General features: G+C 40.3%; 1 protein-coding gene across 6 annotated transcripts in view; it reads left to right on the top strand.

Moving 5' to 3' along the window:
* The window catches only part of MICAL3 (microtubule associated monooxygenase, calponin and LIM domain containing 3), a 158955-nt gene that overhangs the window by 36522 nt on the left and 97585 nt on the right, over positions 1-24848 (top strand). For 5 of the 6 annotated variants that reach the window (XM_050715470.1, XM_050715459.1, XM_050715466.1 and 2 more), the window contains exons 2-9: positions 14171-14546; positions 19060-19267; positions 20782-20898; positions 21587-21688; positions 22252-22407; positions 22972-23072; positions 23753-24010; positions 24602-24717. In XM_050715470.1, the coding sequence (XP_050571427.1) occupies positions 14283-14546; positions 19060-19267; positions 20782-20898; positions 21587-21688; positions 22252-22407; positions 22972-23072; positions 23753-24010; positions 24602-24717 (1322 nt within the window). In that variant the 5' untranslated portion in view covers positions 14171-14282. Of the gene's footprint in view, positions 1-14170; positions 14547-19059; positions 19268-20781; positions 20899-21586; positions 21689-22251; positions 22408-22971; positions 23073-23187; positions 23344-23752; positions 24011-24601; positions 24718-24848 lie in introns of those variants that run through there. The other variant, XM_035550764.2, reaches the window with a different exon arrangement.

The following is a 24848-nucleotide window of genomic DNA, read 5'->3' as shown; positions in this document are numbered from 1 at the left end:
ATCACCTTAGATAATGGATTGAGCTTGTTTGCAGATGTTTTGCATCCACATCTACCTTAAGGCATGTAGCTGTTGTATGGTAGAGTCAACTTCTTCCACAGGTTCCCTGCACTGCTTTGAATTCTTCCTGGGAAAATAGCATTTAATAGCAAGATACCTATCTTGGCCATTTTGATTAGGCCTCACTTTGCTATTAATTTACTTACCTATGCTTATGTTAATGAAATGTGGTATAACTAATGAACAGCTCTGTGCTGAAAGTGAACTGCCTTGTCCCCAGGAGTGAAGCTACGTGGGAGTCTAATGCGTGGATACTGCCACACAGAGACAGGGAACGCTAGGTTAGGCACAGTGCAGAGGTGTGTGGTTACCGCTGGCATTCTCTCCAGTGTGCCTTGCGAGTTACCCAAATACTAGGTGTTGAGTCACCTTATACACAAAGACAAGCTCCATACATCATGCTGGCCGCCTGCTTTCTCCAAAGGTAGCGAGTGTGGGCAGAGGGGCGTTCAGAAGCACTTTGAACAGGTGGGAACCCAAACTGCAGAAAGGATCACCTGTTGTATCTGGTGGACACTACTGTGTTATGCTTGTCAGGGACATACTTTCATATCTCTTACAGCTGGGTACTGTAAGCTGTTTGCTGTTTTGTTCTCTTTCTCTAAGATAGTAGCACGTCTCAATCTATGGCTGCTTATAAATGTGCCAGCAACTCTGGACTGGAATAATAAAGACGTGTAAACACTGATCTCTCTTGGTAAACTTGGGACCCTCCCGATCTGCTTCTTGGCTGTGTTTTTGTCATATCTGGTGGGTTGGCCAGGAGACTACTGGAAATGAAGTCGCTGTTACGTGGCATATATGGAAAAGGGAAAGTCGAGCTCATTTCGGATCGGGTTGGAGCAGTCCAGAATTAACTACATTGTTAGTGTATGTTAGCTGTTCTTAAAAGCAAATCAAAGACACTGAACAACTTCTTTTTTCTTTGGAGATTATGGACTCCTGGCCACTGTAGTACATGCTTGGAGCACCAGAACAGTACTTATCCCTTAAACTCCCTGATGTAATGTGGTGAACTCATCTTACTTGTATAGCTTGTAGTCGTCTTACATTCCTTTATTAGCTGCAGGAACACGCACAGATGTGGCATAAATTGCCTGTAGTGTTTCTTTGCATAGCATCTTTATGCCTTTGGGGGAAAACAACACTCAAATTTTGTTATCCAAAGTAAACAACATGCAGAAGTGTTTAGTATGTTGCTTCTGCATCCTGGTGAACTACCAAAAGCACGGGGATTTTTTTGTTTGTTTTTAATTGAGCTTTTTGAATCTTTCCTGTCTTTCCCAGTAACTACTTTGTTAACAGCACTGTTTTTTTCAGCTTTACGCTCATGAGAAAAGTTCTGGAAGTCCATTGCGTTCTTCAGCTTTCAAGGCTGTTATTTTTTAAAATAGAGGAAGAAGTGGTATTTCATCCATCCTGGCAAGGAAATGGGGTTTCAAATATACTAGGGTCCCCTCCCTCCCACTTCTTCCCTTCCCACCCCACACAACACATGCGTCAGTAAGAGGACAGGCAGTTACAGAAATGGCTACAACATCAGCTTCTTTGACAGAGAAAACTTGTCTTTACGGAGCTAAAGGCCTTGAAAGCTGATAATTTTACACGGCATTATGAACCTTTAATAAAGCTTTTCTTTTTTGGCTATACATAAATGTCTGTGGTTGTGGTTAAGATCACTTGATTCTGGGTTGGCACATTAATTGTGCATATATTGTCACGTCTGTGTATGTACAGTAAAATGAAAGCGCTGGACTGGTTTGTGTGGTGTGTGTTCCTTTTCAGTCTCAGAAAACTGCATGCTATTAATAAACTCAGCAAGTCTTTTATTGCCTTGGTCATTTCTCATGCGAGAGCGCTCTAGAGCTTTGTGTCTCTGGTTTCAAACATTGATTGCAGTCTAAAACCTAACACGCATTTTTACTCTCCTGGCAGAAATGGGTCAGGAAGCAGGGAAGAGCTGAGCTACACCTTTGTTAGTTTGATGAGCCTGCCAGCCTTCCCCTGTCCCTGTAGGAAACAAAACTGTAAATACTTCCAGCTGAACCCTTGTCTATCTCCTGTTAATATTGCACCTCTTCTCCAGGGAGTCTGCTGCAGCCAGCTGTCATGCTTGTTTCTTTCCCAGTCTGCTCCGATGGATTTCTGATAGCCCTGCTGCTAGGTTTCAGCCTACTCGTGTTGCTTTAGTTAGTGCTTGAGGTTAGCCAGTCTCCCATGTATGGCTTCTTGCTTCCCACAATAAGCTCATGCAGAAGTGAATCCAACGCCCTTCTTGCTAACAAACATGCTGTATGGTCTGTATGGGGCATCGTGTATTCTACTCAATGCATCATGCTCTCGTCATGTCAAACACAAGTACCTATACGTGAAACTACTTATCCTTAATGCTGCTCAGCTGGGAAGATGAGTGGTGCTTGTGGTGCTGTACCATCTCAGAGCATCTCTCTGGAGCAGAAAGTAGCAAATTGTAGTTGAAAGGGGAAGGAACTAGTGTCGGGGGGAATGGGGGTTGTTCATGGTCTTTAAGGATGAGGGGCTGTGGTGATACTCTTTTGGGACTAGCTTGATCTTTATATTGATATTCTGTAGAAAGAACTCGAGCATATAGGATAGAAATGAAATTAATGAATTGTCAGGAAAGGGGTGTGCTGTGCAGTAGTCATCACGTTGTGCAATATCCTTGTGGGAACTCATCGAGCCAAATGCACATTAAAACTATAGTCCTTCATAAAATGGCACGCACCCCTCACAAAATCTCACAAGAAAACAGCCAAAAAAACAACTCCTCCCACCCCAAACATAACAATCGTGCAGTCCTGCTTGGGAGGCTGGCAGGTGTACACATGGGGAAGGATGAGGGAGCAGGCGGGTATGTAGATTCTAGTGGTGGCTTCCAACCTAATTGGGAACAAATTCTTTATATTACTTAGTCTTTAAATTGGACAAAAGCAAGCTTTCTTAATAGGAGCGTGTACTTCTGCTAAACTAATGGTAAATATATATATACTACTTAGTTGCCCACTTGTGTTAGACAGTAGGAAGAGTGGTTTCCAGATGCCGAAAGCCCCAGGTTGCTGTGTCTGGGGAGGAACTTGCAGCTAACCTTGTGGTAGCAGCACAGGATCACTGAAGAGATTTCTAGGAAAGCGGCCGCTGCCGCAGTGAAGCTCTGCCACCACTGCTGGCCAGTGCAGGTTTGCAGAGGCGTGCTGTGCTGCAAGTCTGTGCTAGCTGACTGAGCCTGAAGGCAGCGGATGAATGAAGCTGAAGGAAGTATCTCTTAATTTCAGTCTTTTTCTTCTTAAAGCTACCTCGTTGGTCTGATTCTGAAGTTATTACCTGCCCTCAGGTAAGCCAGCAGCAGCCTCTTGGTATTTCTCCCGGAGAGAGTTATAACTGTTACCTTTAGTCTCTCTTGCCCCTTCTTGCTGCATTTAAAAGCAATTTGAAAAAAGGCCAGTCTGGCTAGTGCTCAAATACCAGATGGGGGATGATGTTATGAAATGAGGAATTATGGAAATTATTCAGTTTGAGCCCAAGGTCTAGAATTGAATCATCTGCCAGTGGAGATCCTGGAATGCTTCGTAAGACAAATTCCAGCCTGCAAACAGCAGAGTGCAAAAAGAGGTGCATTAGGGCTGTCAAACCACAGTGGACAGTTGTTGTTTCACAGTAGGTAGTTCTCTGTGACCTATAAAGGTGGGCTGCTAAAGAGGCATGTGTCGATATCTTGCACAAGAGGTAATTGTAGGTCCCTCGATGGGGGCTCTCAGGCTTGCATTAAGTGAAAAGAGTGCTCACGCCCTCTCATATCTCTGCAAGATCGCTGGGAAGTTCAGCTCAGGATATCTACCTCAGACCCCCAGATATCCTTGCAGAGGAATGGCCTTCATCCAAAGAAGGATGGAATTAAAAAGACGATAGAGAAGTCGTTGAGGATGAAAGGCAAAGAGAGAAGCTTTTATGTGTGCTTACTACTAGGAACAAATTCTGCTGAATGGCATCCTTGCACTTAGGTTGGATTAAATCTCTGACTAATTCATACCAAGTCTTTTCATGTCCCCACCAGTGCAGCTGTATTTGAGCAGACTAGTAATGTCTGCCTCTGGAAATGATGACTGCCATCTTATTTCAGAAACCGTGCTTGCCAAGGCCTCAGGGAGAGGAGAGCAAATCACAAAACCGCCTCCACCTCTTCCCTCTGTAACTGATTTCCTAACAGATTTTCATCTGCTCTAGGCATTGAGCTTGGCACTGTCTTTGCTGAGGGAGGCATCTCTTGTGTGTTCGGTGGCTTGGGGGGAATCACTCTGGCCAGTTGAAACGGGTTCAGCATTTACAGAGAGTCAGATGTCCAGCCAAGTGGTGAACATGCTTCCTGCTTACTATTTTTAAGCTATGTAACAGTATGTGCAAATGATACTTACTTATGTCCAGAGTAAAAAGTTCGACGTTACGGGTTTTGGTTTTTGCTGTACTTGGAACTCCACCTATAACGGGGATTACCTTGAAAAGTTTTGGTATGTCTTATTGCATGAGAAAATTATAGTTTAGCCAAAACGTCAAATGGGTTTTTGCATACAATGTATTCCTGTCTCCTAGTAAAAGCTTTCCTGTTAACTATGAGGTAAATGAATGATGGGAAGCATTAGACACAGGATTGTGCAATAGAGAGTTTTCATTAAGCTGCTAGATTGGAGCAGTTGTTGACAGGCTCATAGTGAAGTTTATTAGTTGATATGGGTTGGGATTTGTTTGATTTTATTAATATTAATGTTTATTGTTCTTGTTAAAGATCATGGTGTTTACCAGAGTGCAAAGGGTTGGGTGTTCTTACCTTTAGAAGGGGAAAGGTTTACATGGCTAGGTTTATCAAGGATTAATACTAAACTAAGTTTAAGATACTGTCCAATCAAGAGCTCCAAGATGCACGTACGGTAAGAAAATGCTTTGAGAAAAGGGTAGGATTGAGATTTTTTTTCTTGTCTATGGGAATTCAGCCTGGGACAGATTATAGAAAATGTTTGGGGTACCTGTGGAAGAGAGCTTAGTGGAAAGATCTAATTTATGAAATAAAAGCTATGGGATTATTATGTATGTGCATGGTTTTCTTCCTGTGGGCTAATGAATTGGGCTTTAGCATTGTCTGTTGAACGTGTTCAGTATCTTCCCTGTTATCTAGAAGCCCCATGCCCTAAGAGTCTAGACAAGTAAGTTCCATCATTAAAACCGGTGTAGCTCCGTGTTGCATCTGCTGGGCATTCCCAAGAAGAACATTCAGAATTTACTGGGAACCAGGCTCTTCCTAGTTCCCTTCCAGTCCTGCTTTGTGGCTCGTTCAGACTGCTCAGTCAGTGCTGCTGTTGCCGAGGTGTGTAATTCTCTGCTTTTGCAAACCGAAATGGAATTGCCTGTTAGCATATTATGGTCTAATCTAGTGTCTGAAGTGCAAGGACAAAGCAAGCCTGCAGAGCATCACGAAACAGCCTGCTGCACATACTCTAGGTTGAGTCCCTTGCCAGTGCTGTTTCTGTTCTTAGATATGTAGACAAACTACACAGCACATATTTTTGTGCACAACCTTTAAGGAGAAAGGGAAGGTAGGTGTGTAGTGATCTGGGCTACATGAGCAGGGTACACAGATCAGTGGTTATAAATATGCCATGGGATGTTCTTTGGCAGCAGTGAAATTTAGGGAGTCAGCCTGGCTGATGGAGTTCGGGTTTGTCGGGGGCAGTGGCAGATCAGGGCATGCGATAGTTGGATGTATGGATGATAAGTGACAAGTGAAAGCATGTGACAAGTAGCGAGTAAGATGCTGGTCCTGTTCTGCCATGAGCCCTCAAGATGTTGCTCTTGGTTGGACCTTTGTGGTCAAGGGAAACGAGGCAGCAGTTCTGGAGAGCTGGGGTTAAGGTCCAGTTCCTTAGGCGTTTTTTGAGCTCTGTGTAAATTTTACCTCACAATTAAAAAGGCTAGGGTTGCACCCACGGGTTACAGCATGGTCCCAACCCTTCCTGGACTTTTCCTAGAATAAGCTTTGGGGTTTGTTTTGTTTTTAAAGTTCAATAGCTTCTAAATGAAGTGGTTTGTGGGTTGGAGTAATCTTTATGGCTCTTTTATTCAAATGTCTGTTTACTTGGGTTTCTTGGCTCCCAAAATGGTCTTGCAAGGTCTACATTAGGAAGAAAAATCCAATTTTTTTTAAGTCACTCTGCTTTCCGTATTCAGCATTCCTCCACAGAAACAGGAGAGATAGATCCATTAAATAATTCATCTGAAATGCTCTGTACATGTACTCAATCTGTGGTGCCTTAGCTAGTTGTTGAGTGTGCGTGTACGATGGATTTATGAATCTTTTAATCCTGTTTCCTAATTCCTTTCTCCTAAACCACTTCCTTTGAGAAACTGCCTGCCTCTTTTCCACACCCATAATAGCTGAAAGTTGGAAACAGCACAAATAAAACTTGCTTTTCTGTGTACATTTTTAATGTCTGTAACTGGAGTATTTGTTCTTTGGTTTGTGAGAGCCTGGTATGTAACAAACCACTGGGGAGTGGGCCTTGGAGTTAAAAGTCCAGGCATCCACCTGCCTTGATTAGAATAAATGCTGACACAAATGATTAATTTTTTAGTTTTTTTTTCTGAGCTGCTAAGGTGTCTCTCTCAGTGACCTAAATGAAGGAGGCTTTGGTAAGTTGGGCCACGTGGTTCTTTGCAATTAATAATCTTTACTGACCTGTATAAGGCAAAATTAGAAGATAAAAGGAAGAACTGAAGCACATAGGTGGAGACAAGTGCGTATAACAGGAGGCATAAGCTTTCTGTAGTTCAAACATGCACTACATTAGATGCTAGGCTTTTTAGGTTTCTAGATGTCATGTGAAACATTGTATGTGCTCTTTAAAGGACAATATTTTTTTTTTCCTTTTGTTATTGTGGATCATATGTGTATGTCTTTTTGTCTATGTCGATTATCTTTCCTGCATTGTTGTTTGTGGTTGTTGCAGTCTGTTTTGGTAGAAGGTTCTGGCAATTCACTCATATAATTAAAAAAAAAGTTCATATGAGTCTTATTAGTTAATTTCTTTTATGAGATTTCTTATGTTCTTTAAATATATATATATATCCAGACTCTATCTGTACCACTGTGTTGTGGGATAACTTGTGGTGATCAGAGTGCTGGTAGAACCTAAAAACCTCTGAGGACTTGGATCACTGGGCTGCAGAAGAGGTCATTAGTGTGTTTTGTAGCCTCCAGTCTTCTTTCTGCTCAAACGTTCTAATGGGGTCGGAACAATGCTCCTGTTCTCTCATGTTCAGCAAAGCTTTTCTGAAAACTTCTTTTCCTACTGTCGTAGAATGTTGGCTCAGAAAGATGAAAATCTGTATCCTGTACCATGTCAAAAGCTTTTATGTCTGGCTGTGCTAAGCTGACTGATTTGCTTTTTCTCCATGTGGAGTCTTAGAAGTAAAGTTTTGTGAAAGTGTCATTCTAGTCATTTCTTATAGGCCTTTTTTGTATAGGAGCTTTTCCTCAGATAGCATTTGAAGAACTCCAGGGAGGAAAATTTGCAAAACTAGGTAGGATCTAACTTTAGGATGGGTTTCCTTGTTGAAAGGTAACATCAAGAACAGCTTCAAAGTACTTCAAATGAGTGAATGACGTTCAACCTCCTTACCTTGTCAAGCAGTGGAGTAGGAAGACTCCAGGTGTTTCAGCCCTGTAGTGAAGTCACGTTCACCTAGTGCAAAGCCATGGCACGCAGCGTAGAAGTTGGGTTTGTGTTGCTCATCAAAAAATACCGGCGGTCTGCCTGCCTGCAGGGGTGGGGTATGGTCTTTATGGGAATGATTTTAGGGCTCCCTATATTGAAACACAAGGATTTGAGTTTTGAGGGTTTGTCCCAACAATTTGTGGGAGATCCATGGATTTTACCACACAGGTAACGAGTGAAGCTTTCACTGTCATGTGTCTTTGGCTTTGGGAGGCTAGGAAAAGGAAGTGTTGCTCTCATCGGCCTAGTAAAGCATTGGTGCCTAAGGCTTCTGAGGCAGTTGTTCACAAGGGAAGGGTGGCAAGTTGTGAGATAGGTGTGAGTCTCTTGGCAAGGGTAGCATCCTCCGGTATTTACTGTGATAAAATCTGGGAGGGGGTGGAGGCAAAAGCTGGCACTGTGTTGTAGTGGGTGCACCAAGAATGAGTCTTCGTGAAGAAAGATGAACTCGTGTCCTGGAAGTGCATGTTGCCCTTTCTCCCAGAGCAGGAGGCTTGTCACAGAGCACCTCGTTGCCATACAGTCTGTGAAAGAGCAATGATGATGTGTAGCTGCCTGTCTTTAGTGCTCTCTCACGCTAGTGTTTAAGATGGTCTGTGCCAGGAAGAATTTCAGGAGGTTTTGTGGGAGATGCATGGATTTCACCATGCAGGTAACGAATGAAGCCTTTGCTGTGAGATGCCTTGAGGTTTTGGGAGACTTGTAAAGGGAAGTGTTGCCCACATCATGTGTGCTAATGGGCATGCTCCAAAAAGTTTGTCGTGACAGTTTTGATTCTAGTGAGAAGTGCTACTGTTTACTGAATAAAGGCATATTTTCTTTGAGAAATACATTTTATTTTGCTGTGCATTTGGGGTTACAGTGCGGTTCTTTACAGCATGGTGACAGTTCCAAGATGTGTACCCAGCTTCTCAGTCACACAGTTGACAAGTAGGTTCTAGGTGAGAAGGGATCACTGCATTGGTTACTGCTGGCCCCATGTGAAGGTTAGTGCTGTGAGGGATCTCCCTGGTACGTGGCTGTGTCACAGGTATATTCAGGGAGTTAAGCTGGTCCGTCCTGAAGCTGGTCTTACAATTTGACAGCCATCCGGAAGGCCTACTATTTCCTTACCCATTCGATAAGGGGGCAGTTACCTCTTCCTCTTCCATGGTGTCATTTCTTTGTCTTCTTTTATTTTGTTTGGAGTTTTTGGTTAAGCACCCTTTATGATTCAGAGAAACTGGCTAAAATGGTCAATGGGCATATAGGACTTGCAGTGCCTAAGCTAAGCAGCTTTCCCCCAAAGACCAGAGGGAAAATCCTAGGTAGAACTTTTTGGGACATTGATTCTTATCAAATTGAGGAAAGAAGACAGCTGATCTGTTTCTTGGCCTCCTTTTTTCTCTTTTTATGTAGGCATTCATTCAGTATAAGGACTGTGATTTGATCAAAGAGAAGTGTGTGACAGAGCAACAGAATATGTTTGCTGAATTAATGTAAATAAAAGGTTTCATTTTGTAGGTCTAATGTTTTTGGTAAACATTTTATGGCACTTAAGAACTGGCTAGTAAAGAACAATCTACATATTTTTATTCAGTACCTTCATATAAAATTGGGAACCAAATATCTGTAGCTGCCACTGTATTTGTTTCCATGTTCTTGGATGTAATAGTATTTCTTTTCAAATCATTACTGGACTGTTTTCTCCATGTGACAGTTCTGTGTGACCTGTTCGTACATATGCCTTGATCTTCTTATTAAGAATGGGTTCTTGTATTTGCAACAAGTTTGTATCTGATTTCTCTTTCTCCTACTCTTGCTCTGGCTTGATGGGATGAGGAAGGAAACAGATGGAGACCCAACTGATTCACCCCATTGTGGTGGACAGAAGCCCACTAAATCAGGTTTGATAAGTGTGTATAACAGAAACATTTATTGCCCAGTGTATTTGCTTGCATGTCAAATTTTATGAACGAGAGCAAATCTAAATACCATCTTAAAACTGTACTGACATTCCTTTTTTCCATCTGGTATAAAAGGGGAAGCTGCAGACAATGGCAGCCCCACCCTTTTGTCCTCCTGCTTTCTCATTTCTTGTCTGCACATAATATGGAGCTAAAATAATTGCTTTTTTTTTTTAGCTTTTCTTGTCAAAACTGTCCTCTTTTTGCCATCTGTTCCACAGCCTTGCAGCCACCCTAAACCTGCACTTTTTGATATCTGTGATGACTTAGAATGTGATGAACATATTGTAGCAAAGGCCATTTCTTTAGTTTTAGCTAAAAGTGAAAATAAATCAAATCCTGGAAATGGAAACAGAGCTTTTTCATTTGTTGGAATAAGGACTTTCTTTAGTGTGGTTTCCTATAGAAGGGAAGCTTATGGGATTGAGTTGTTCGTCCATCTGCTTTTCAGTTCATCCTTAATAACTTTGGAACGATTTCATCCAGAGTTGACAGGGAATAAAAGTCTTGAAGGTAATTAATTTCCTACAAGAAAACTGGTGGCTGGGTGGAGGAGTGGGACAAAAATAGGTGTCCCCACTGTCTGCAGCATAAGCTTAACAATATAATCTGTTCTTAGGCTTTTGCTAGCCAAGTTGCAAGTGTGTGCTGGCTGCGGTGCTACAGTAAGCTCAGAGTTTCCAGAGCGTGTTACTGAGCCTTGCTTAGGCAGAAGGTGAGGGGCCATGAAGGGGAGGCAAGGACATGGAGAGTGGCTGGGCAACTGGAAATATTTTGGAAAGGATGAGATCAATGGGCAATGGGGCTCTTGGAGCCACTGGTAGTTTTACGGTTGAAGGACCAACTTGCCTTTAGGTTTCGTACAGTACCACGCGTTGTTGATCGCTGCCTTCTTAGAGCTTTGTCTGTTGAGGGTACATCTGCAGCATTTGCCCAGCTGTGAAACAACCAGAATATAAGCAAGTACTTGCATGGTGCTCAGAGAAACTCAGCACTCAGAAGTGGATCGGGGCAGTTACTTTGGCAAACGTTTTATCCGCTTGAAATGCTGTTTTGAGCTGGACAGAACAATCTGTGAATTTAGATGGAATTAAGTCAGTAGTTACAGCTGGAAAAAATGGAGGAGAATGCTGGAAAATACATTCCCATACTAAAATACTTTACTTTTCCAGGACTAAGTCATTAGTTAAATGAGCACTTTTAACAAAAATCTGGATTGAAAGTGTAAGGGAGGTGATTTCTAGAATGGCACCGTATTTGTCTGGAGTATAGGAGCCCTGGATTTGCAGGAATTTGAATGTGTACACCCAAAATCACCCACGTGTCACTTTCAAAATCCCTTCCTGTTTCTTCCATTTGGTAGAAGGAGGGGGTGAGCATTGCAGGCACTGGACTTTCTTTCTCATGCATGTGTTTGGTAAAATATTCATATTCATGCATCTGTGGTGACTGTGGGAGGGGGAAGGAAGCAGCACCTGGAACTATTCATTGTCTGTTTCTGTTTTTCATTGGGTTCCTTTGTCCTGGGCAAGAGCTGGAGATCCTGAGCGTACTTGCAGGCATGAGTCAGTGACAACCTCTTGCTATTATTGTAAATAGCAACATGAACGCTGTTCTTGCATGCGTTTTTTCACAGGCTTTGTCTTTCTCTCCCAGTGCTTCAGCCAAGGAATTTACAGAGCTTCTGAGTCAGCAATCAGCTGCCTCGAGACAAAACATGCAGGATACTGCAGGCTTGCAGGAGAGCCAACAGGGCATACAAATACCCTGGAAACCTGGCAAATAATTCCTGCCTGCCCTTGCTTTGCCTCCTGTAATTTCCATGCTCTCTAACACGTTGCTCATAGGTTCCAAGCGCTTTGGGTGTTTACATCAAGAATGCGGAGTTCTGAGGAGTGACTGATTGCAGTCACTGAAGCCTCTGTACTTCACCTGTGGGCATAACTGACTTAACAGCCGGTGTGAAATAGGATGTAGGCAGTATAGTGAAATTAACGTGCCGCTCTGGTTGCGCCGAGTAAAATGACCTGCTTTGGCAGGTTTGTCGCCTGGCTTGGCAAGCCTTGAACACAGAGCTCTCGGGGTGGATTTTAACTTGGAGGCCTCGCTGTGCAGTGCAGAATCAGCGCCGCTTCACTCCTCTGCTGAAAGTACGGCAGGAGCAAGAGCAAGAAGTGAAACCAAAGCTGTCATCACACCTGGATATATCAGTAATGGACTGTGGCCCAACAGGCTGAAATTGCCGCTCCACTGAATTTAGGTCGTGTAACTTCTATTGCTTATTCTTAGGAAGAGTTGTGTCAGTCATCTGAAGTGCTGGTGTAAAGTGAGCGCTCGGGTGGCAGAGTGCAAGAGACAGGAAATATAACACAAAATAGTATTCAATGTGAAACATTGTGCTGGTGGTAAATGAGGCATATGGCTTTAGATTGTAGGTATCTTGTTACATCTCTGTTACCAGATGCACTTAAATTACTCCTTCAACATAAGAGGGGATTTGTTGGGGCTCTTTATGACGTTCTTGAGAACTGAAGAGGAGATGCAGGCTTAAAGCACAGTGTCTTAGAGAAGTGGAGCAGTTGCCCTGAGGTGCAAGCCTGGAGTACATTTCCAGCTTCACAACAGTGAAGTTAAGATCAAAAAGAAGGAAAGTATTTCGTTCCATACTGCTTAGTGAGCAGTGCTGATGTGGACATGACACCAGTATCAGCCAGTCAGAGAAACAGCTTTGTTTGTACTGAGTCATCTAAGGCAGTTGACCTAATAAATCAGAATCACTTTCTCTGGTATAACCAATTGTTATCCAGTGACTTTTGCAGGAATTTTTATTTTTAATAATGAACGGTTTGGGGATGTAAAGGCTTCCAGGTCTCCTTTGCTATTTCTAAATTTAAGCAATAAATACCGTGTTAGGTTGGAAAACAGGAGTGCCTACATAAGCTGCTGCAGAGCTGTCATACTAGAGGGGAAGAGACATGAGCTGTAATGTTTGACTTGGCTGCCTGTCTGCTGGAAGCAGGAAAAGAGCTGGTGAGAATCTAAAAGGTTTTATCCGAGTCCACATATTTCCTTTTTCACCTTAATACCCTTTGCAAAAAAAAAAAAAAAAAAAAAAAAAGGAGAAAAAGCACCTCAGAAATGTTTTCACTTTCATAGTTCCAGTATATGTTCCCATGCTGCCCTCCCCTACCTGAAGATTAAACAGAAGTATTCTTTCTTAGAGGGCAGAGTAATTGTTTATATCTTATATGTATGTACTTCTACATAAAAGGAAGAAAAAGCTTTATTATATATAAAAGATAGAGAGAGAAAAATAGCTATTCTTTAAACAAAATCTGCTGTTTGTGATCCAAACAATTTGTACTTCTGAGAGATCCTACAAAAGCAACTAAGCATAGCAGACCTCCTGTTAGCATATTTCATCTGCTGAGGACACCAGCTACCACCTGAAATGCTGTAGGGATCTGCATATCAAAAAAAGTTGAAAACCACAAAATTGAGGAAATAGTCTGAGAATTCCACACAGAAAATACAGCAGACAGTTTGCAGTTTTCTTTTAGGCTGCTTGCTTACTGAGACAGGAATATACCCACAGACTCTAAGTGAGGCAAGTGTTTATACTGCTTGATGCAATGCAAGTGGGTATTTTTTTCAGTCTTGACATCTTTTCTTAAGTGTTTGATTGCTGTTAGGTCTAACTTCTTTCTAGGATTGCAGCAGCCCTCATTGCATTTGTCATGTCGTGTACAAAAGCACTGTTTGCAAGCACTCTCAAACAGAAATACCAGTTGGTGATATGCCATTCTGTTTCCTCTTCTCTTTATCATGGATAAAGACATGTTGTTTTTGAAGGAGAGGACCAAACCTTCTTTTACTGATGGAAATCTAACCCCTAAAATACTTGGGGGTGGTTGTGTTTTCAAGAGCAGCATGTACCCATTGCTGTGGTATTAACACAGTGATCTTGTTATCACAGTCACTGCTACATTATTAAGTCTCTATCTTTTGTTTCAAAACTTCTGTCTGCTTCCAAAGATACCTAACATCTGCCAGTTGACTTGTAACTTCTCTGCTATTTATATGTAACAAGAGTTTTAATAAAACTTTTTAGGTGTACTGGCTCAGGTAAAGTATTCTGTGATTTAACAGAGAAGAGATGTGCCACTGCCTGAAGAGAGCCTTGGTGGGCTTTGGAAGGCCATGCTTCAGTGAACTCAGTCAGGACTCCTTGGGGTATTATTGATCAGTTGACTCATTTAGGACTTTCTTCATTAGGTACTGAGAGTCTGGGCTCTGAGTTTAGTGGGCACAGACATCATTTTGGAAAGCAAAAAAAAAAGCAAAGAACAAACTCAGTTACATTTTCTTCTTTTTATTTCATAGGTTGATAATGCTCGTAAGCCAGAGGTGAAAGTGTCTCAGCCGAGCAACACTGGGAAATCTGGCAGACTGGAAGAGAACAGCTGCCCCCCAGGGCAGCTGCCGCGTGTGAAGCATGGAGGAAAGTAAGAACGAGAAGGTGAACCAGGCTCATGTTCTCTTCGACAGATTTGTCCAGGCTTCAACATGCAAGGGGACTCTCAAGGCTTTCCAGGAGCTCTGTGACTACCTAGAACTAAAGCCCAAGGACTATCGTTCTTTCTATCACAAACTCAAGTCCAAGCTAAATTACTGGAAAGCCAAAGCCTTGTGGGCCAAATTGGATAAGAGGGGCAGCCATAAGGACTATAAGAAGGGGAAAGCATGCGCCAACACAAAGGTAAGGAAAGTGATCCTCTGTGGAGATGTATTCATGGGAGTCAAAATGTGTTTTATGTTTTTTGTGGCGTCAATACTGTAAGTGAGATTGAGTTATAAAATCTTCTTTTGTAGGCTTGTATCTTGGTAGTTGTTTTTTTGTTTGTTTTTGTTCGCTTGTTTTTTAAACTAGATAATAACCGGGTTATGAAATTTTCTGTTGGGGTTTAGATACAAAATACGTATGTCTGGATTTTTTTGAAGTGCATCCCTTTTAATTTCTAAAAGTCTCATGTCTCTTGATAAATGCTAACTTGCCTGCCAAATTGGCAAAATGTTCAATTTAGCATTATTTAGGAAGCAATTGCTTGAATTTCAGAGAAAAAAACAAAACCACAATGTGGAAACCATACCAATTCCTTTTAAAAGATTGGTATGTGTGGTATTTACTGTAAGGAATTTCTGCTTTAATGCACCTCTTCCAATTTATTTTACCTCGATTGCTGTGAGCTGGTATTTGTGCTACATACACCCTTGTTTGATGCTACAGTCTGAGCTTACTTATTTTGTTACTGAAAGACATTTCTTCACATCATTAAAAATGTTTATGGAGTAAGTTATTTTTGCAAGTAATCATACACTTCTTTAAAAAAAAAAAAGGAAGATAGTGTGGAATATAATAAAATTAGAACAGGCTTCTGTCCTCCTTCATTGAAGTTAATATACAAGAGAAAGAAAAGCATCTATTAACTTTTTTGGAAAAAGAGATATCTTAATTGATAAGAGAAATTAATGACTAATTCACCTAGTAGAGAACTGAGGGGGATATAATCCTGTTCATGATATAGTCAGTTGTTTCAGATGTGAGGACTGAAGTTTGATTTCCAACTAGATATTAGAAAGTTATTTCCTTGATTGTTTCACTTTCCAGTTACCATTTTCATATAGATGGTGAAATTCATAATTAAGTACTAAAATAACACTTGTATAAATCACTGATGGACCAAGGTCCATTTGTCCTGGCTGTTGTGGAAATAATGCGGAATATAAACTTAAAAAGTTTATAATTGTTACTTCAAATTATAGATAGCAGATGCATATAGATCAACTTGGAAAACAATGAAACAATTAGGCAGTGTTGGTCATCATTCACACTGAGCTGGTTCCTTCTAGAGGAAGGGGAGGGTAAGCAGAAGAGAGAAAGTAAAGGAGAAGAGAACAAGGAGGGGAGGCAGGTCGTATTTGCCAGTGTTTCTGAGAAGCCGTTGGTGAGATGCTCAGTAGAAATGCAGGTAAAAAGGGTGGCACCTGTCTGCCCCAACCCAGAAACATATAGGACGGTGGAGCTGGGATTCAAGTCATTTTGAGCAGTGAAATTAGGTAGCTGAGGGGAGGTGAAATTTAGTTTAAAATAACATTTTATTTGTTAGTACGTCTTAAATTTAATACATACCTGTGATGATAAATTATTTTTGTATGGCATTAAACATAAACTTTGTTGACTATTTTTATATAAAGAAATGATATGTGTGTGTATTATTTTTATATTTTTCATATATATTTCTGTTAATGACTTGTTTCCTACCCTAGTGGCATCTGCCATTAAAAGTTTGTATGTAATTCTTAAGAGATAATCACAACTATTCAAAGTAGAAGCATTCTGGGAACTGAATAATGTCTGATTTGATGTCTCCTGCCTCACTTAGTTTTATTTTCCAAATTTTTAATGTAATTTACAAACCACTAATTAAAAATACAGAAATATAAGTGGGCATGTGGAAATGATAGAATTTTAAACAAAGCTTAAGATTTTACCCATGTTATTAGAACAGATACCGATCATTTCCTTAGTAAGATTGGCTTCTATGTATTTCAACATATAGCAGTTTTGAAGATCTCATCCTCTGGTGCTTAGTTCCCACTTGCCTATTTATAAGTTGTGTTGGGGTGAAGTGCCATGACCAGAGTTGGGCACTTTGTACATCATGTGGCCAGTGTCCCGGTTAACCAGAATTCAGATAATTGGGGGTATAGTTCATGAAAGCAAGATTTGCGTGTGATGCTTTGTTCAAGTGTAAATAATTGCAAACATTTACACTAGTCCCTTTATTCATTTAGCCTGAGCACCTCAGAAGAGAACAAGAAGATGATTCTCCATTCGTGGACTTCTTTCTCTTTGTTGATTATACAGAGAATACAGAATTTCAGTTTGCCTTTTATGTTACATTACCATGGTGTTGTTACTGGCAACTAAATATAATTTATCTGAAGGATCTTGAGCAAGATGTGTTTGTGAAGGGTGAGATTGCTTTAGCACTCTGCAACAGTTGTTTGGAGTCATTGTGGGGAAAGAGAAGAAGGAACGACAAGAACTGCCTTTATTGACTTGGCTGTGCTTGGCATCTCCCGTGCCTGCTGCTGCCTGTGAAAGAACCAGAACTTAGTTTTCTATAAGGGATTAGAAACTGGAGGAGTCACGAGAGGTGGAAAAGGGAACAGAATATTTTCTTCTGATTTTAATTGTCCCTACAACTTGCTGTGTTTTATAACAGCATTTTTTAAAACAAGGTGGCAAACTTGGCCATGAGTGGCTTTGCTGAGTATCATGTATTTTACATCCACAACATCTAGAGTCCTAAACATAAACTGGATATTAACCACATCCTTGCGTGTGGGGAAAAAAAAAAAAAAAGCTTGTAGAAAAAAATGGTCTTTACATTTCTGTGACAAAATTACAGGTAATTAGTTTTTAATTTGATTACGTAGACCTGAGTTTGAATAGTCTGATTTTAGTATAATTCATTTTGTGTTGTGTTCTCCATTGTAACCATTTTATACTGGGAAAGTTATCAAAGAATAGAATTTGCCCGTCTCAGTGTGGTTGTGTTGTTATTGAATGCAATCTCTTTGAAGATTGTAGTTGTCAGATTAGCAAAATTATTACATGGTTAAATATGACACACTCAGCCAGTTTTCTTACAAGTTTTAAAAACAAAATTAAGTGATGTTGGGGAGTTATACTTAACCCACAGTATTGAACTGGAAGAATGCACTAGATATTAGCTGATTGTCTCTTTAGAAATTCCGAGTCGGACACGTGTTCAATATTCAAGTCTATTTTGTAATCGCATTGCTAATAGTCCAGTGGTTGGGCTGCCTTTTTGACATATGCCTTCAGGTCCCCAAAGCTACTAAATAAATAGTGCCGTTATCCTTCCCTTCTCTATTCTCTAGACTTGGATCTCTGCCCTTAGGTTTGTATGACCTGTTACATGATACAGTAGCCCTGTTAGAATTTGCATGTCAGCTGTTAATTCTTTACTGCTGCAACCTGAACTGTTTGATTATCATTTAGGCTTTATATTTGTCATTTCACTTCATTTGCAGAATATACGTCCTAGCAAATAACAGGTTAAAATGTGGCGACCTGTAGAAATTGACATATGAGGACTATTAGAGAACAAAGATCTTTGTTTTGGGATAGGCTGTTTAATCAGAAGGTTAGGTTCTGAGTAAGTTTTAGCATCTTTAAGAATTTCTCAAAGAGTTTTCTTGTCCAGCTGTAAGGGTATGTAAGGATCTGGAAAATACTCACATGACAGCAACAGTCACCACTTTGGTGGCTTTTTATTTGGTGGGTCTGGCTTATAGTCAATAGGAAAAAAAAAGTACAAAACTGGTACAACAAAATGGACTGTGCCCTATATTCATGTGAATACATACAGACATGCCATCTCTCTCTGTGGACTTCAGTTCCCCTAGGTGAGAAGTGTCAGCTGACTGTCTTGGATTTTTAATCTTAAAATATCTTGCTGTATTCTTCTGTTTCCCAGAAAGTACTTCCAACACTAGGTATGCAAGTATTTTACATTCTCAAGTCATGTATTAGCCTCTAACAGTGTTTGTGAGCAGAGTGGAAAAAGATGTGAGGTGAAAGACTTTTGATATGACAAAGGTTACATTGAAGAAAACGTATTTTGATAAAAATGCTCTTGTGACACAAAGTTTGTATTTACTTACCTGGAGGTTCCCTTGCTGCAATAATAGAAGCACCAGCATACACCTAAGTTAGAGTGCTTTGACTTGCCTGCTGTCTGTGCTACTCTAAGTGATGATGGTTATAAAAGCATTGTGTTTTTCTGCACTAACCGTTCCTGTGCAGCTCAGTGTTGATTGGAAGAAGAGAGGAAAAGGCTACTTTCCTCTCAGAACAGAAAACGTGGTTGGAAAGTGGAGGAGAAGCCTTCAGAAATATTGCTGTTCTCCACGTGCTTATATAGCTTGGAGAGCACACCTTGGCAGCTCTTCTTCAAAGAAGGGTTGGAAAGAGGCAGGTTACTTGCCTGTTTCTCCAAACTTTTCATTTCTCTGTGATATGTTTCATTTTCAGGTTGCAGGTACTGCTTGAACGTATCCGTGCCAGAGCATGGCAGGTAACAATAGAAAGACTGATGCTAGGATGCTTTGAACCTATGGTAAAAATACCTTTTTCCTCCTTGGACTGTGAAGTTATTGTGTACTTGGTTGCTTTGCAGTGTCTGATAATTGGGGCTGGACCTTGTGGCCTTCGCACAGCCATCGACCTGTCATTCCTAGGAGCCAAGGTGGTGGTCATAGAAAAGAGGGATGCCTTTTCCCGCAATAATGTCCTGCACTTGTGGCCATTCACAATACATGACTTGAGGGGTCTTGGCGCCAAGAAGTTTTATGGCAAATTCTGTGCAGGATCCATAGACCATATCAGTAAGTACAGCCGCTGCTAGGTATGGCAGCACTTCTTCTTCACAGGGGAGAGGTGGCTGAGGGCAGGGGGTAACTCATTGAAATGCATCCTGCACCTGCCACTGCTCTCACATCTGTATGGTGTAATGCAGCATTACCTTTGCGTAGCACAGTTTGGGCTAGACCCACATGTGAAAGAAATAGGTCGTGCCATGGAATGATCAAACGTACAACGTATATCTGGTATCTTTTATAACTGCTAGTTTCTGAGACCTAACTTTTTCATATACTGAAAAGTACATCTAAGGTTCAAAGCTTTTTTCCCCCTGATGGATCGCTTTCCTATTTTTCCTGTTACATTCCTGCAGCTGCCACATTATTCTGTTGCTCTTGAACATTGTGTGTGAGGTGTTTTGTTTGTTTGTTTGTTTTTTAATTACTGAATGTTTTTGAACATTCTTTTGAATGTTGATCTGGAAAATGGAGGAGCAGTTTTAACATTGTTAAATTTTGGAAGAGTGGTGAAGATGTTTTCAAGAACACCACCATCCTCTGAATAGATTTTAATTAAATAAATGTTTGCACTTTGAAATGGAGAATAATTTTGATAATTCTCAAATTCTGAGAAAACTTTCTCTTTTGAAAGCTGCACACTTCAGTAGGGCAAGAGCTACCATTTTTCACTTCTTCTTTCAAAAATTTACCAGACGGGTTAGTTTGCCCACCAGTCTGTGTTCACCACAGGGCATAAGTGGAAGTATAAATTGAGACAAACATAGTAGGTGAGATTTAGCTTCTTGTTCAATGCAAAAGCTTTTTTTTTTCTTTTTTTTTTTTTGAGGGGAAATGAATGCTAAAACTGAAAGACTTTTTAACTTTGGTGTTGCAGATTTATTTTTCTCTTCCAATTTCTTGTTATTTTTATTCTGCCAATACTTTGTCATCTTCTTTCGTATCTCAGCACAGATGAAATTTGGTATTTAGGTGGAGCACTTCTTCATTTCAGTATCTGAAATGTGGCAGCAAGGTGTTTTCCTTCAAGTTAGTCGTTTGCCACACTGTAGTTTTTGTACCTGCTACCTACGCTAATTTACGTGGAAAGAGGTGATGAGGAACTTGTTATGCCCCCACTAACCCAAAGGTGTTAGTAGTAAGATGCAGTTCAATATTACAGCTAACTTGGTCAAATGGCTAATTATCATCTGTGACAAAAGTGCAGTCCTGCTTGTGCTCTCTTTAATGCCTCTCCTGCAGTGCATGTTCTGGTTATTTCCCTTGTTGTTGATTTGGGGGCTGAAATGTTAAAAAAATATTTGCTTTCTTGGGGAAGGACTGGAATTTCCGCTACATGGAAGTTTCTTGGCATGCCGTGATACTACACACCAGTGCTGCCTGGATGAAGTGCTGGGAACACAGTGGGAAGAAGAAAGCAGCAGCTAGCCTTTAAATCAATTTATCAGTAACATCAAACAGAGATGTGTGCACTTGTGCTCTTTCCTTTTTCTCTTATTTCTCTATCATCTGCTTTTTTTCAGGTATCCGTCAACTCCAGCTTATCCTTTTGAAGGTTGCCTTGATCTTGGGAATAGAGATCCATGTCAATGTGGAATTTCAGGGGCTTGTTTACCCTCCAGAGGATCAGGAAAATGAAAGCAAGTAGCGTTGAAATGGGTACTAGAGAAAGGGGAAATTGTGGTAGGAGGCACAGATTACCACTCCTTAATGTTGCATATGACTCTGAGTCTTTTCCTCATGCTCCATTAAAGAGAGTAATCTTCAATACACTTTTGCTTGAGTTTTTAATAGGCTTTATTCTTTCTAGTAAGGCAAAATCACCTGAATTACTAAGCAGAAATAATCCAAAACACAGTAGGTTCTAATTCCTCTGAACATATTTAACCCTATTACACTTAGAAAGTATCTTTTTAAAACAACTCTTTCATTTGCATTCACGGAGGATATTTATATCCGTGAATGATCTTTGTTATGCTGTTTGCATCGCTGTGAAACCCACTGTCCGATTGCTGTGAGAGATAGTGGTTTACTTGTCTTTTGGCATCCTGTTAATTGAATAACTAGTAGAGAACCTATAAAGGTTTTAGTGATCCTTAAAGGTAATAATCAGGGAGCGGTTATTGGGGATGTCACTGCCTAGCATAGTGCATTCTCTGATTCACACAGAGTGGCTGTGCAAGTCAGCAATAGCTCTTGTCAACAATATAGCTATCCTGCAGTGTATCTTTATTGACAATGTGAGAAAGGGATTATGGATGTGTTTTTATATATTTGTTCTACTATGTGCATTGTTTATTTTGTCATTAACCTGGAGTTTATCAACAGGAATAGGTTGGCGTGCATTGGTCCATCCAAAAACCCATCCAGTATCAGAGTATGAATTTGAAGTAATCATTGGAGGGGATGGCAGGAGGAACACCTTAGAAGGTAAGTGTCCGTAATTCTCTTTAAAATAGAACTAATTCTTAAATTAGTTAGAGCAGATACGAAGAAAAAAGACTTCAAAGTCCTGATCAAAATCTAGAAAGACATTTGACTAGTGAAAGGAAATCAAAAGTCCACGCAGAAATCTGTTTTTATCAAGACATGTGGGTCATATTTTTCTTCTATCTATCCACCAGCAAAAGAATGAGATATTTGACCTGAATAATTTTTCCCACCTTCTTTCTTTAGCTAGTGTTGTAGCTCTTAATTTTGAAAGTAGGAGTTGAAGTGCTAAATATTCTTCTGTGTAGTAGAGAATTTTATCTAGTATTTTGATGCAAATTACAGTTTTTGGGAAAGAGGTAAGAAAGAGAGGGGGGAGCTTTTTTCCTAAATAAGAGCCTCTATTTTTCTGATGAAGCAATTGTTGCTTTCTCAGTGGCGGAGTTTGTAATATATCAGATCCAATCTCTCCTTTATTTTGTGAGGACACCTGTCTATGGCATGCTGAGTATTCTCTGAAGCTATGCTCTATTTTTCAGCATTACTACTTTACCTTCCCATAGGGTTTCGCCGAAAAGAGTTCCGTGGTAAACTAGCGATTGCTATCACAGCAAACTTCATCAATCGCAACACCACAGCTGAAGCCAAAGTAGAAGAGATCAGTGGTGTGGCGTTCATATTCAACCAGAAGTTCTTCCAGGATCTACGAGAAGCCACAGGTTTGTCAGCAATTGCCAAATTTCCAATGAAAACTGTTTGTCTTTCTTACTGCAACTTTGTAACTCAGGTATCACAATGTTTAATCAATAAACAAATGACTTGTGCCAGGAAGTAAGTCATTGCTGTCTCTCTTTGAAATCTCGCTTCCCTCATTTTTACAGCTGTTCTATACATCTGTACAAAGCAGATGTGTGTCATTCAGATGTGTGTCATTTTGTTCAGAAATGGAGGACTTATTTCCGTGAGGGTTTTCAGGAAATCAGATCTTTTCTTAAGAAAAGCCTGAATCCTGAGTTTAGCTTCCTGCACTCCACATCTGCATACAAACCTTAATGTGATGATAAATGTATTTTTGAAAAAAATTACCTATATACAGGTGAAATGCTCTGTTTGTGGTTTTGTTGAAGATGTAATTTTTAAACTCATCAAAAGCATGGGAGGAAGTTTCTTGGCACTCTCTCTAAGGTTTTCTAACCATGTAGTTTCAATTTACTTTCTTCCAAAGAGCTCATTTTTGCACATACTGTGTAACATGTTCCTTTACTATCTTGTTCTGTCACAAGGCATTGACTTGGAGAACATTGTCTACTATAAAGATGATACACACTACTTTGTCATGACTGCCAAAAAGCAGAGCCTGCTGGATAAAGGTGTAATACGGCATGTGAGTATTAACTTTTATATATTCTTTATGTACTAAGATTGTGGGACAACTTGCTTTTAGTATGCTAAAAGAGGGGAAACGCACTCTTATTTCACCACATGATGTTTTTATACAGGTGTAATTTAGAAACAAACATATGTGATTAATGCCCTTCTGAAGTATTTTCAGCCATGAGAAAAGTGCTATAAGACCTACCCTGTCTAAATTTGTATCCTTTTGTCAATTTGAGGGTTTTGTTCGCAATAAGGTAATATATGTTTAAAGAACCTTTGGTGGCTTATTTGAACTTCTCTCATTTAATGAAAATGAGAATGCAGGGAGTGAAGAAATTCTTGGACATTTACCTCCATCTTGTTCTGACAGAAGCAGATTTAAAAGTAGTTTGGCCACAAACGAATACATAAGGAGTGAGGTCTTGTGCCTTTTGTGTGAAGAGAAATGCTCAGAAGTTTCTTGGCCCTTTCACACTCAGAAATGCCAGTGGGACTGATGACTGTTTTCAATAAAAGATTTACAAATTTTTCCTTGGAATTAAGAGCATTATTAGGGATGTAAGAATTAAAGGGCAAACCTATATCAATGAATTTGTAGTGGATTTTTTAATGCCAACAATTCTATGTCAGTCTTAAAACAACCTTTTAGATTTGGCTGTTTCACTTTTACTTGTCTCTCTTTGGCAGGATTATGCTGATACGGAGTTACTACTCTCTCGGGAGAATGTGGACCAGGAGGCTTTGCTAAACTATGCCAGAGAAGCAGCTGACTTCTCTACTAATCAGCAGCTGCCTTCACTAGACTTTGCCATCAATCACTACGGGCAGCCAGATGTGGCAATGTTTGACTTCACGTGCATGTACGCATCAGAGAATGCAGCTCTGGTGCGAGAGCAGAATGGCCACCAGCTACTTGTGGCACTGGTTGGGGACAGTCTCTTAGAGGTTTGTGTTTTAAACTTAATGTGTGTAAACAGGGAATTGAATTGTAAGCATAAACTGTTGCGCCCATCACTGAAATGTGTGCTGCCTATAAGACAATTACTATGAGGAACACTGCTGTTTATTATATAATAAAGTGGGAGGTTTGAAAGAAGGGAGGCATGTTGGGAAAACAGAATATTTAGGATGGTAATGATCATGCTTAAGAAAATATGTGCAGAGATTTTTCTGAAGTTATATCTATTCCATGTGCTTCTTATTGGGACAATTATACTTGCTGTGGGAACCTACTCTAGGCCTGTTAATAATTAGCATTTTGTAGTTGGTTAAAAAGTACAGTATTGAAGAGTAGTTCTTAAGATACTCCAGGCTATGAATAGCTGTTGGCAATAGAGGAACATTTGGCTTTGAGGAAGCTCATGGACATTCACCATGCATCTAGCTTCCTCTAGCCCAGTGGGAGTAGAGCTTCAAGCTAATTACTGAGCAGTAATTTCCCAGCAGATTACCCTCTATATTCATGGTATTCGTTTAAAATTTTCTCTAACTGATGTTTTTCCTTTCTGTTCTTCTTTTTGGAAACTATTATGTTAGCCATTTTGGCCAATGGGAACTGGAATAGCCAGGGGATTTTTGGCTGCAATGGACTCTGCTTGGATGGTACGAAGTTGGTCACTCGGAGCAAGTCCTTTGGAAGTTCTTGCAGAGAGGTAGTAGAAAAAATGCTTACACTTTCAGTTCTAATCTCATCCTCCAACATCTCATCATTTATTCCAATTCCTTCTAGTGCAAATATATTGATAAGAGAGGAGATACAGATTTTCACTGTTTTTAGGGGGTG

Source organism: Cygnus atratus, chromosome 1 (assembly GCF_013377495.2).
Source record: "Cygnus atratus isolate AKBS03 ecotype Queensland, Australia chromosome 1, CAtr_DNAZoo_HiC_assembly, whole genome shotgun sequence".
NCBI lineage: Eukaryota > Metazoa > Chordata > Aves > Anseriformes > Anatidae > Cygnus > Cygnus atratus.
This window is presented reverse-complemented; position numbering and strand designations above follow the sequence as displayed.